Source organism: Vigna umbellata, chromosome 1 (assembly GCF_029865625.1).
Source record: "Vigna umbellata cultivar VRB3 chromosome 1, Vumbellata_1.0, whole genome shotgun sequence".
Lineage (NCBI taxonomy): Eukaryota > Viridiplantae > Streptophyta > Magnoliopsida > Fabales > Fabaceae > Vigna > Vigna umbellata.
This window is the reverse complement of record NC_142165.1, coordinates 56,958,152-56,972,049: the sequence shown is the minus strand read 5'-3', so window position 1 is coordinate 56,972,049 and position 13,898 is coordinate 56,958,152. Positions and strand designations below refer to the sequence as shown.

The 13,898-nt window shown below is 37.7% G+C and overlaps 1 protein-coding gene across 1 annotated transcript; it reads left to right on the top strand.

The window, feature by feature from the left end:
• The first annotated feature begins 870 nt into the window (after window positions 1-870).
• Window positions 871-12,294, top strand: LOC148205855 (uncharacterized). Its single transcript, XM_088112256.1, has 5 exons — window positions 871-1,028; window positions 6,578-11,070; window positions 11,148-11,426; window positions 11,519-11,623; window positions 11,709-12,294. Exon 2 carries the CDS (start codon window positions 7,419-7,421, stop codon window positions 9,372-9,374), a length of 1,956 nt encoding a protein of 651 aa, XP_087968382.1. The 5' UTR covers window positions 871-1,028; window positions 6,578-7,418; the 3' UTR covers window positions 9,375-11,070; window positions 11,148-11,426; window positions 11,519-11,623; window positions 11,709-12,294.
• The last annotated feature ends 1,604 nt before the right edge of the window (window positions 12,295-13,898 follow it).

The window sequence follows — 13,898 nt, the reverse complement described above, 5'->3', positions numbered from 1 at the left end:
ATAAGAAGTCGAAAGTCCTAGATTCTGACATCAATTACCTACAAGACGTCAGAATTACTCTTTTTCTAAATGTCTTGTAAAAATTTGTAAAAACAAAACTCACGCACATTGTTTCACCCTTTCATTTATACTTAAACCTGAATTTTTGAATACGAGTGTAAGGAAGAAGAAATGTTAATTTTTTATCACTTACCTCTTGCAAAAGTGTTTCTCTTGCCTTTATTACTTTATTAGTTTTGACCGATTTATATCGTTTTTTTGATTATTGACCACTACAGGAAATTCATTGATTATCGGCGGGCTATTAGCGACGGCCTTTAGGCCTTCAGTAAACTTTGTTTACCGAAGGATTTTCCGAGGGTCTCCAAAGTAGTACATAATTGGAGGATTTTGGCCTTCGGTAATCGACATGGGACATTACCGAAGGAACTTGGCCTTCGGTAAGTGGTTGGTGTATTAGAAAATTTTTCCCTCCCCCTCATTTCGCAAAAGCTCTTCTTCCCCCAATATTCAGAATCTCCCAACTCGTTCTTCCCCTAAGTCCTTCTCCCAACTCCCTGTACTGCTTGTGCACACTGTTCCCTCCACCATCATTGCGCTCCAGCCTCGTCGTTCACTCAAGCAAGCCATCTTCGTCATTCGGCCGACCATTCCAAGAACGTCCTACCAGTAATCTTGTCGAAGGGTCTTGGTTGTTGGCTACCGGTGTTCGCCTGCGTTAGCTGCCGGAGTTCGCCGCTCACATTATCATTAGGGCGAAAATAAGGTATTCCCTCTCACATTTTCATTTCGCATTCAAACACATTTTCCCTCCCTTCTCTGATTTCCCCAATCTAAGAATCGTCACAATTATTTGGTCCAAGGGCCGTAGGCGCGGGGTGCTGGAGTTCGCCTCCCTCTATTGTGCTTCAACCGCAACGTGAGCTCGTGAACCGCCATTGCAGTTCAATCGTGCCTCTGCAAACCTGTATTGGCCTGAACTTCACTTTCGGTTTGAGGACTCCTGTTCGGGACACTTCACTCGCGAGGTAATATTCCTTCGTTCCCCACCTGAAACCCTACAGAGATATGATATACGTGTGTTGGAAATGTGGTGTGGTGTGTGATTTTGTATTGTTGAATTTGTAATTGTATAATGAGAAACATGACATTCTGTTCCATTTATCTTCTTTCATTTGATTTGGCTGGTCTTGTTTCTGGTTTCTAGTTCTAAATAGGAATGTAGGTTAGTTATTGTGTTCTCATTCAAACAATCAAACATGAGACAACCATAAGCATAAAGAGTTTATTTATGAATGTACATATACCTTGAGGTGCTGCGGAACTCATAGAGCTTGCCACGGTTGGAAAAAATGATGAGGGCAACCTCAGAATCACAAAGGACTGAGAGCTCATATAGGCCTTGTTGAGCAAGCCATTTCTTCTCTTGGCAAATGTGACTTGCCTGTTCATTTGGTTCTTTATCCTCTTCAGTTAAACCATCCCTCTTCCCATCTCTATTTTCTCTATCTACATCTCTTAAAAACACACACTCTTTCTTGCTCTGGAAACTCTCTTTCCTGTATTGGTTAATAGAAGATTGTGCTTTGTTAAATTGACTCTTTGCTTAGGGTACTGAAAGAGATAAAACAGTAGTGCAATAGTGGAAATAAAAGAGGAAACCTGAAAAAGGTTCCCTTACGTTTTTTTTTTCATCTCCCTGCCGTATACCCTCCATAATATGTGTAATCAGCTTACTAACTTACCACAATTCCACACCTCAACTTTTTCTGTAAATGCTACACACATTTACTACTTCATTCAACTTTTTTTATGCTTCAATAGGAAATGTATATTGAGTTAGTAGGTTATCTTCACTAGCAAAATACCCTTTGATCTAAATGTTTGTTAAGTTGTATTGTATCTAATGTATATTCATTTTATAATTGATTTTGGATTCTAAAGTTTGCAATTTGAGCATGTATGAATTGTTTATTTTGATGATAGCCTTGACGGAAAATAAATTGTGCAATTTGAGCATAGAAACTTATGTTGATGTTGTTTTAGTTTGCTGCTGATCGATCTATCTAAAACACTAAAGCCTTGATGGGAATCAGCATTTTCCCCTAAACCTAAACTTAAAATAACTCACAAAACTGAATAACAGTACACAATGTGCAAATAGGAGGAGCGGTTACTTGTTAAGTAACCTTACCGTTCAACCTTTCCAAAATAACTTTCTGTCAAAGTTATTCACTGTTTCCCCCTGAAATTGGCTTGCATAATACTCCCACATATGAAATAAGGAAAGAGTGAGTAGAGGAATTGCCCATTATTGCAATATAGATGTCGAGATTGCACCAGATCAATGATAGAAGTGAATGTTAATGAGCCTATTTGGAAGTAGAAGCCCACCCTATAAGTTATTACAATGTTTGATGGTGCACTTTCACACTAAGAAGTGCAAACTAAGCTATTACAATGTTTGGTGGTGCACTTGGAATTGCTTGAAAATGAACACAAAATGGAAAGAAATTACAAAGGTTCCGTGATACCAAGTCAAATTTACAATGCAATGTTGGTACAATGAAATAAAGCCAAGTGTGGCTGCTAGTTCAGATTGGTTGAAGACCAAATGTGATGTGTTTTTGCTGCTGAAATGGCTGCTGGACCAGCAATGTTAAAGTGTTGTTGGAGTCCAAGCTTGAAGCCCTTTTAACACCTCATCCATTTCCTAAGATGCTACCCCCTTGGAGCAAGTAATCTGAGGTAGAAACACTGCACCAAAACGTCACAGCACCAAAGCAAACACCTAACCAGTCAACAAACAAATCAGCTGCTGCACCAGGATTTAATTTTCGTAGTACAGTTTTTTGGCACAAATTTGAACGCAAACAAGTTGAATTCAAGTGAATTTAAGCTTGGAATAACAAAAGGGACACAAAAGGAACCTAGTAGAGGCACTAGAACAGGTTAAACAAGCAAGAAAAGACTCAAAACAGTGATGAAATTGTGTGCTTCGAAACTGTTTGATAAAATTCAAAACTGTTTGACAAAATGCCCCAAAGAACAGCAGATTTTGTGTTTCTGGTTTTTGACCTTTCAAATCTGGATTGCAAGGTTTAAATTGGTTTTTATGATTGTTATACACTTGGATAAGCATATAAATGTAATTGGAAACTTAAACCCAACGTTTGCCAATCCAAAAATGAAAATTAGAATATGGCTAATGCCAAACAACACAAAAAAAACATTCTGCACCAGAAATATGACTGAAAATTGGTGGTTTAAGTGTCAAAATTGATTGGCAGTGGTGCAAAGGCTTAAGTGAGACATCAAAAAAGTGTATATCATCATTGTGAACATGTTTAAATTCTGAAATAGCAAAGAAACATTCTGCATCCGAAAATGAATGGTACACTTCCAATTTTAAGAAAATTTGATGGTTTAAATGGTGATTTGGCTCATTGGCTGGAAAATGACCAAATGAACAGTATGCAGAAGTTTTAAAGGGTCAAATAAACTGTTGCTAATGTTCACAATGCACAAAAAACAAGGGGAGGCAGAAATTGCCAGTGCAAGTTGTTATTTATGCAGAATAAAAGCACCAAAATTGCAACATTAGTGAGAAATGTAGGAAAGAAATTGGAAACTGCAGTGGTGAAAATGAACAGCAGTGATTCAAAGGTTGAAATGCCACTTCAAACAAGTTTGTATCATCAAATGGAATATGTTGAAGCACTTAAACAGCCACAAGAAAGTCCATATCAGTTTTGACTGGTTTAGTTCGAAATTTAACCAAATTTGATGACTAAAACTATAATTTGATACAAAGGCTGGAAAATTACCATATGAACAGTAACAACAGGTTTCAAATGGCTAAATATACTTGCACAAACAGTCAATCAGCACAGAAACACATTGCAGCAACAATTGATAGTGGTAGTTCCCAAAAATGTAGAAAAATATACTAAAAATTGTTGCAGCATGAAGAAAACAGCAAGTTCAAAGCTGGATGGATCAACAAACATGCAAGAAAGGTCCTAAGCAACTACATCTAGCTTCAGAAATTGAGTTAGGGAAATAACACATGGCCTAAGACACACAAGGACAGCAGCACGGTGCAAAGCTGGATTAAAATAGTGACATATGTAAAACAGATTTTGGAATCAACTCAACCATTCATTTTTCAATTCTGTGATTGATTGGAGTTGCTATCACTTGAGACATGCTTAAAATCATAAAAGAAACTTGTCTCAAGCTTTAGACAGAACAAAACTGAGCAGAATCAGTATTGACCAAAGCAGACCAGAAATTGAATTGGAGAATTGTGAAACAAAGACAGCACAAGCTACTAAAAGTAGGCAACTCAGGTATGCATTTTGCATTTTAGTGATTAACAAGAGTTGATACTACTTGAAACATGTTTACCAATAGTAAACAAACTTGTACCAAGATTCAAAACCACAAAATCTGACCAAAAACAGTGAGCACAACTTGAAACCAGTGAAGAGTGTTGATGCAAATTTATAAAACTGGAAACAATGTTTACACTGCTATTAGCTCTAATGATCAAAGCTGGACATGGTGCCATTGCTTTTCATGACCAACATAGAGCATAAATTGCTTTAAACACAAACAAAACTGAAAAACCAAATAAATAGAAGATTTGACTATTTATGGACCTAAGATTACACTACACCATGGTAAATTTGGTGAGAATGATGATGTGCAATCTGTAAAAGACGCTTAAAAGTGTCTACACAAGTTGTTACCTCCTAGAAATGACTAAGAATGAACTCAAGAATTGATTCCTAACACACTTTCTTGAAATCAGTACTAAAACCTCATAAGGGCTACTAGAAATGCACTAGAATGGTCAAATTTTGATGACTGCACTAAACTAGCCTAAGAAACTTCAAACAAACTGTCCTAACAATTTTAGGATGGTAAAACAATGCTAATTAGAAAGTCACACTACAAAAACAACTTAGAACTCAAAATATGACACCCTAGAACCTAAAACTAATTAGTAGAATACACTAAAAGTGGTTATAATGCATATTGTAATAAAGTAGTAACCAAAATAGTAAAACAACTATCTATACAAGTTTTAAAACATAAAAGAAAGATAGAAATGAGGGCACAATGAGATGAGACAAAGTATACAAAATCAAACAGCAGTAAAAATGAAAACTGCACCAGAAAAATGATTTTAAAAGTGTGCTTTGAAACCCAAAAATGATTGGCAGTGTTTGTAAAGCTTAAGTGATGATTCAAGCAACTTTTATTCATCAATTTAAAGGTGTTTAAACATTGAAACAACAACGAATCACAGTACACTCGAAAATCACTAATTCACTTCCAAATTTAAGGAAAATTAATGGTTTAGGAAGTGATTTTGCATGTAGGCTCAAATTTGACCAAATGAACAGTGCACACAGGTTTGAAGTGGTAAGGTAAACTTGTTCAAACATTCACAATGCACAGAAACAAGCAGATGCTTCAAGTCAGACCTGCTATAGCCAATTATGCAGCATTTTTAAACCAAAATTAGCAATAGAAGTTTGAGTTTGTAGTGACTAAAAAGTGAACTTATAAGGTGAGAAATTGTGATTTCACCTAATGTAGACTCATTCTAAGGTATGTAAACATCCTAACAAGTCTAACTTAGTGAAATCAAGGTAGGAAAGTAGTGAAAAGCAAAGAATAACCTAAAACTAAAAGTTTTAGTATTTACCACCTAAAAAGTGTGTTCAAAGGGTGAACAATTGCAAATAGAACTAATGTAGACTAAATTTAAGTAATGTGAACATCTTAACATGTCTAAAGTACTGAAATAAACCTAGGAAACTATTCAAAAGCAAAGAATTAGGTACAACTCAAGTTTTGAGTAGTTGGAAGCTATAAAAGTGTGCTTAATAGGTAAGAATTTGCAACCAGACCTAATGTACACTTATTTTAAGTAACATCCTACCATGTCTAAACTAGTGGAATGAAGCTAGGAAACTTGTCAAAAGCAAAGAATTACCTCAAACTCAAATTTTGAGTATTTAGAACCTAAAAAGTTTGGGTATTTTAAGTAATGTGATTGTCAGTAGATACTTTTATAGCTATTTGATTGCCTAAATTATGTTAATATGTATTATATATCCATGCTTTTATTATAGATATTTGATTGCGTAAATTATGCTGATGTGTATATTGTATGTTCATGTATATTGTCTTTCATTTATTAGGCTACAACTTGATTAAGTTAAGTAGTCATTTAAAATCCTATGGTACTACACACATTCTCAATGCAATGAGAAGGGTAAAAATACTATAAACACTTAACCTACAAAATATTTGGAAGTACTCTAGACAAGAGAACTTCAGTAGTAATAAGTTGTCTCCTCCAACTTTAATACACAACCCCTTAGAATATCTAAGGCATTTCAATACTGAGGACTTCTCTTTGCATGCCCTTATTGAATGCCTATGACAATAGTGTTCAAATTGCCTTCCATGTTCGACTTGAGTAGTAATAGGTTTATTACTTATGTCACATGAAGTGTTGTTGTTTTGGCTAAGTTTTGATTTGTTTGGCTTGTCACAGAACATGGCCCATTTTCCCAACCATCGTGGATGGATGTACGACCGTTGTTATAGTGGAAGGAGAGGTTTGAAGGAATCTTTTGTCATCGGAGTTGAAGAGTTTGTGGAGACGGCCCGACGATATAAATATTATGCCCTTGATGGAGGGATTCGATGTCCATGCATCAAGTGCGAATGTACAAGGATTTTGAAAGATGAAGTCGTCAAACTTCACCTTTACCAAAAAGGGTTCATGCCTAATTACACGGTTTGGACATTTCATGGTGAAGAAATTCCTTCGACCTCCACTCAACTGAAAAGCGGCTTGCATCAGGTTCGAATACTATTGTACATACATCTGAGATAGATCAATTTGCCTATATGCAAGAGATGGTCGACAATGCTCTTCGTCACCATGCTGAACAAGAAGTAGACGATAGTCATGATGAAGAGTCTCCAAATGAAACGACTCAGAGGTTTTACAATTTACTTACAGAGGCAAATCTACCTGTATTTGAAGGTTCATCTGAGTCAAAATTGTTAGTGTGCATTAGACTCATGGCTGGCAAATCTAATTGGAACGTTCCCATTCAAGCAGTGGACTTCTATACAAAATTGATGTTAGATTTGACACCACCAAACAATTTTATGCCGAAGAATTATTACCAAGCCAAAAAATGTGTTTCAAAGTTGGGATTGGAAGTCAAGAAGATTGATTGTTATGTTAATGGATGTATGTTATTCTATGACAATGATAGTGGCAAAAATGATGCATTGTTGGTTGAATGCAAGTTTTGTGGCTTACCTCGATATCATACGATGCATGCTAGACGGAGGCAAAAAAACCCATTCCCTTAAAGTCCATGTTCTACTTGCCTATAATTCCAAGGTTACAGAGAATGTTTACTTCAATGCAAACATCAGAACACATGACATGGCATGATGGTAACAAAACTAAAGGATTTTTGCGTCATCCTTCTGATGGTGAAGCTTGGAAGCACTTCAATCGTAAACATCCATCCTTTGCTAGTGAACCGCGTAACGTCAGACTTGGTCTATGCTCTGATGCGTTTACCCCGTACATTCAGGCGTCTGCATCACCATATTCATGTTGGCCCGTGATAGTTACCCCATACAATCTACCACCTGAGATGTGTATGACAAAGCCTTACATGTTTCTATCGTGTATAATACTAGGTCCATCTAATCCCAAATCATTGATTGATGTTTATTTGGAGCCTTTGATTGATGATTTGAAGAAGTTATGGAATGGTGTTTGGACGTATGACGTTTTAAGGAAGCAAAATTTTCTTATGAGGGCAGCCTTGATGTGGACTATTAATGACTTCCCAGCGTACGACATGTTATCTGGTTGGAGCACGCATGGTCGATTAGCTTGTCCACATTGCATGGAACATACAAAGTCATTCCAATTGAGTTATGGTCGGAAAAGTAGTTGGTTTGAGTGCCATCGACGATTCTTGCCCATTGATCACCCCTTTAGAAGAAACAAAAAGGTCTTTCGCAAAGGGCAAGTTGAAACGGATATGCCCCCGCCGAAGTTGACTGGATCACACGTTTGGAGAAGAGTGAAAGACTATCCAAAAGTCACTGAATATGGTCAGAATAGGATAGAAGGGTTTGGAGAATGGCATAATTGGACTAAAAGAAGCATATTCTGGGAACTTCCCTATTGGAAAGACAACTTGCTAAGACACAACCTCGATGTCATGCACACTGAAAAAAATTTCTTTGACAATGTCTTCAACACAGTTATGAATGTTATAGGTAAGACAGAAGATAATGAGAAAGCAAGAAAAGATTTACCTTTGTATTGTGGACGAAAAGACTTAGAGTTGAAGGCGCAAGGTAACGGCCGATTATTTAAACCAAAAGCAAATTACACCATGTCAAAAGATGAGGCAAGAATAGTGTGTGGATGGATCAAGGAGCTTAGAATGCCAGATGGACATGCTTCTAACTTGTCCAGATGTGCCAATGTTCAGAACGGTACTATTCAAGGGTTGAAGAGTCATGATTGTCATATATTCATGGAGACTTTCATCCCTCTTGCGTTCAGGTGTTTGCCAATGCACGTGTTAAATCCACTGATAGAAATCAGTAACTTCTTTAAAGATTTGTGTTGCACGACACTAAAGGAGAATTCCCTTAAAAAGATGGATGAAAATATCCCAATTATTCTCTACAAATTAGAAAGAATATTCCCTCCTGCATTCTTTGATTCAATGGAGCATATTCCAATTCATCTTGCATATGAAGCTTGGCTTGGGGGACCTGTGCAATATAGGTGGATGTATCCATTTGAAAGGTTTATGGGAGAATCCAAACGTTCAGTTAAAAATAAAGCTAGAGTAGAAGGCTCAATTTGTGCAGCTTACTTGCACAGAGAGACAACTTATTTTTGCTCACATTATTTCAAAAACTTCATGTTGTCCCCCACTCATGTCAGAAATGAAATGCAATGGCAAGTTGAACCACGTGAAGGTGCATTATCAGTTTTTCGACAATCAGGCCGTCACGTAGGGAAAGTATTCACTCATTGGTTAACTGATGCTGAATTCAACTCTGCTCATGTCCATGTCTTAATCAATTGCAATGAAGTAAAGTCGTACCTTGAGTATGTCATCATCCATCTCTTATCTTTCAAACGGTACAATTGTTATATACTAATGAATTTCATTTCTACCATCTCATTTGTTGTGGCTGAGCAAGTCGTAGAAGGAAATACTTTTGTAAGAATACACTCAGAGTTTCCCCATTGGTTTAGAAATCAGGTTCGTATTTTTTCCTACATTTAGAGCAAGGTTAATTTGACTCTTGCTTTTATAATTTTGTTAGTACCTTTGTAGGTTTTTAATCAGGCATTAACTCCCACGGTTCAAGAGTTAAGACATCTCTCCAATTGGCCAATGAGATGTGTCAAAGAATGGCACACTTACTTCACCAATGGTTACAAATTCCATACACATGAATGGTCTAAAGGAAAGAAAACATCAAATTGTGGTGTGTATGTGAAGGGCTTAACAGAGATGATGATTTCTACGGCATCATTCATAAAATATATGAGTTAGAGTACAACAGCACTACTTCTCCAAACAGAGTAGTACTTTTTTATTGTGAACGGTTTGATCCTTCTAGAGCTGGTACTAGAGTCGATCCACGCTTTAATATTGTCGAACTCAACCAGAGATTAAGATATGGACCGTTTGATCCTTTCATTCTACCAACTAATGTCAAACAGGTTTATTATGTGCCATATCCACCATTCCGCAATATTGACAAGCGTGGTTGGGCCGTAGCAATACAAACCAAGCCTAGAGGTCGCATTGACTCAAATGAGGTTGAGGAAGATGTTGCCTACCAACTTGACCAAATGTCACAACCATAAGAAATTATTGAAGTTGAACGTATAACCGCATTGGTCGACCCTGATGGTGATGGAGATGAATTAGAAGCAACAATACAAGGTGATGAAGAACAAGAAGAAGAGGAAGAAGAAGAAGAAGAAGAAGAAGAAGATGATGATGATGATGATGATGATGATGATGACGACGACGACGAAGAAGAAGAAGATGATGATCATAAAGAAGATGATGATCATAAAGACGATGATGAAGAAGAAGATGAAGATGAAGATCATGATGACGACGATTGAATGTTGGACATCTATTGTAGCAAATTGAACTATCATTGTAATAGAGTTATCTAAAATACCATCTTAAAAGTTGTATGCAATAATTTATACATTGACTTTAAAAACCATTGATCCTTCGTTATTCATTTCTATTTTTTCGCTTTATTTGTAACCATTTCAATGCAGTAATGACAGGACAAGGTTCAGAACGACCTGATAAAGGAAAGGGGGTAGCAAGGCCTAGAAAGAGGCAACTACAGACACCAAAGTATGTACTTAGGGTGCCTGCTAGACTACCTACCACTGCTGCCGGCAATACATCATCTGTGGGGCCTCCTCCTACCCCTACAATACAGCCTCCTACACCTACAGTAGACTCTACTCCTACCTTTGCAATACACCCTTATTCTACCCCTGCAGTACACCCTTCTACTACCCCTGCAACAGACCCTCTTCCTCCTCCTGTGATTATAACCGCCACTCCTCCCCCTGTGGTTATTACCCCCACTCCTGTCCCTGACCCTACTTCTATACCTTCCTCATCTGTCCTACCACCTTCTGAGACCGTCACACCATCTGCTGATCCAGATTCAAGTGGTGATGGTGAAGGTCTTGACCCGCCCCTCCATGATCGACCATGGATTGAGCCGAATGGTAAAGGGTAAGTTTTTAATCTCTTGATGTAATTTGATGTTTAAACCCTATTGTAATTCAAATGACTTTTGTTATGCAGGTTCATTCCATATAGTGTTGCTTCCCAGGCCATCACATGTTCAATTAAGCAACAGTTTTTAAGTCCATGGCCTACTTGGGGAGCAATACCTGATGACGACAAAAAGCCATTTTGGGAGCGCTTTCAGGTGAACAATACTTCTATAATTGTCCTTCTTATTTTAGTATGTTCTGTAATCAATGTTTGTTCTCTTTAATGTTACAGATGAAGGTGCAGTGGAAACCTGAACATGAAAGTCAGATACACAGAAATTTCCACATGAAAGCATCTCATCGGCTGTCAGAGATGTTTAGGGATGCCCGCAATGCAGGACAGCGCTCTTACTGGCTGGGTGAACAAATTTGGAACTCTTTACTGGCTCATTAGAATACAGTAGAGTTTCGCAATAAGTGTGCCAAAGCCCAGAGGAACAGAGCATCTGATAGGGGTGGCACCCTGCATACTGGTGGGTCGATCACCATTCATGAGCATGCCATTCGTATGGTATAATTTCATTACATAACTTTTTCTTTCATATATAAGTTATGTATTTTCTATTTCATATGTACACTTCTAAAGGTCAAATTATGTTACAGGCACAAGCTCTGGGACGGGCGGTCCATGTTGATGAGGTCTTTGCACAGACTCATGTAAGGAAGGGCACTAATCAATTCGTTGATGAAAGATCTCGGAAGACTCATGTAAGCAAATAACACTCTTAGTATTATTAATTTTTCATTTATATTATTCTATCATTCCCTAACATTGCTTTCAATGTTTCAACAGGAAGAATTTTCTACGAGACTTTCACAGGTTAGATCTGAACATGAGTCAGCTCCTACACCGGATGATGCCAATAATGCAGAAGATGACATCCGTAGGACACAGTGCTGGATCGACATCGTTGATGGGAAGAAAAAGGGACGAGTGTACGGTGCAGAACAACTTGCTGCAAACTATACAACATCGAGAGGAGGTACTCTGAAGCACCAACCTTCTTCTTCCACCACTACTCCTGACGAGGTCGTTCTTCGCCTCACGCAGGCACTACAGCAACATGACCAGGAAATCACTGATTTGAGAGCAGAGTTTACAAACTTTAAGGCCCTGGTCATGAGAGTGTTGCCTGGTACTTCACAGGATGATTTAAATATCCCTCCGACCCAACCACAACCCTCCTCGTCACCCGCTGTCCCTCAGCAGCCCACATCAGTCCAACCCTCATCAGTCCAACCCACACCAGTCCAACCATCTATAGAGGAGCAGGATGATGAAGATGGCTCTGATGATAACTATGTACAGTATTAGTTTCATTTTCTTATTAGCTGTTATAGAAACAATTGGATATTACAACATTAGGAGTTTACATCATTTGGATGTTAGATCAGTTGGATGATTTGGATGTTAGAACATCATTATGTTACATTCTTATATGTTATTAATATAAATACATGTTCTATGCATTAATGGATGTTCTATGGATTAATGGATGTGGTATGGATATTTATCATATGATTGCATCTTTGAGATGCACATTATGCAGGTCTGTATGTGCTTGAAAACTGTTATGCAAGTCTGTTTGTGTATGAAAATTGCTATGCAGGTCTGTTGTTGGTTTCATAATAAATACAAATGTCTTTGACATCTCCCTTGAACTCACCGAAGGCTTTTGCCCTTTGGTAAATACCCACTTTCGCTGATTACCGAAGGCTTTTTCCCTTCGGTAAATACCCACGTTCGATGATTACCGAAGACTTTTGCCCTTCGGTAAATACCCACATTCGCTGATTACTGAAGGCTTTTGCCCTTCGGTAATTACCAAAGGCTTTTGCCCTTCGAAAATTACCGAAGGCTTCTGCCCTTCGGTAATTATCGAAGGCTTCTGCCCTTCGGAAATTACCGAAGGGCGAAAGCCCTCGGTAAATGTTAGCGGCAAGGGAATTACCGAGGGCTTTTTGGCCGTCGATAAGCCGTCTGTAAATGCCTTCTACCGACGGTTTTGGGCTGTTTCCGAGGGCTTGTGGCCTTCGGTAAAGCCCTTCTTTTTTGTAGTGGACGTCCTTACACGAGTTGAAACTCTATCACCCCCAAGTGAACCAACTGGTTCGTTCATAAGTGCAAGGACAACATATGTCACATTTGTATTATTTACCATAAATATATGTGTTTTCACAAGTGGAGGTTACAATTTTGGTTTTGTTTATTGATTCATTTCGTGTTTCTGTTCTCCATTGAAGGTCTATCACAGCGAACAACAACGTCGGGAAGTTCTCCTCTCTCCATTGTTGCCAATGACTCTCTTCTATCAAGGTTAGTTTCTTGGTTTTGATAAACATTACAATATAGCCATATATTATTCGATACGTGATTTTTAGTTTTCTTATTATATTTTGTGTGTTGTTTCTTGTATTTGTCTTTGATATTTGTCAAAGTGATGCAGTAGAATGATTAGCCTGTACAACAAACCAAGATGGGGATGAATTGGTTTCTTATCGCAAATAATACCTTAATTAATTTTCTCATATACTATAAATTTCTTAATAACAATTTAAAGAAATAAGAGAGTAAGGAAGAAAGAAAATTGCAAAAGTGATTTTTATAATGGTTCGAATTACCCAGATTTTATGTCTAGTTGTTAATCTTAAACGAGAATTAACGCTTCACTATAACAAACCAACAAACTGTTACAATAAAATAGAAAATAACATACTTTAAGGTTAGAACACCTCTCTTATTACCCCAAGAAATGAAACTCGTTTCCCTTGAAACCCACAAGGGATGAACACCTCCCCGAATGCTTCACGAAAGATGAATACATCCTTTGAATCTTCACAAAGGATGGCAGACTTTAACTCAGCAATAACAACACTCAATCACAACTCCCGTGAAATTTCTCGCTCTATGCCAACACCAAGTTCTCAAAGCCAAAGCACAAGGGTTACACAAACCCTAGAACACACTTATCACAACACACAA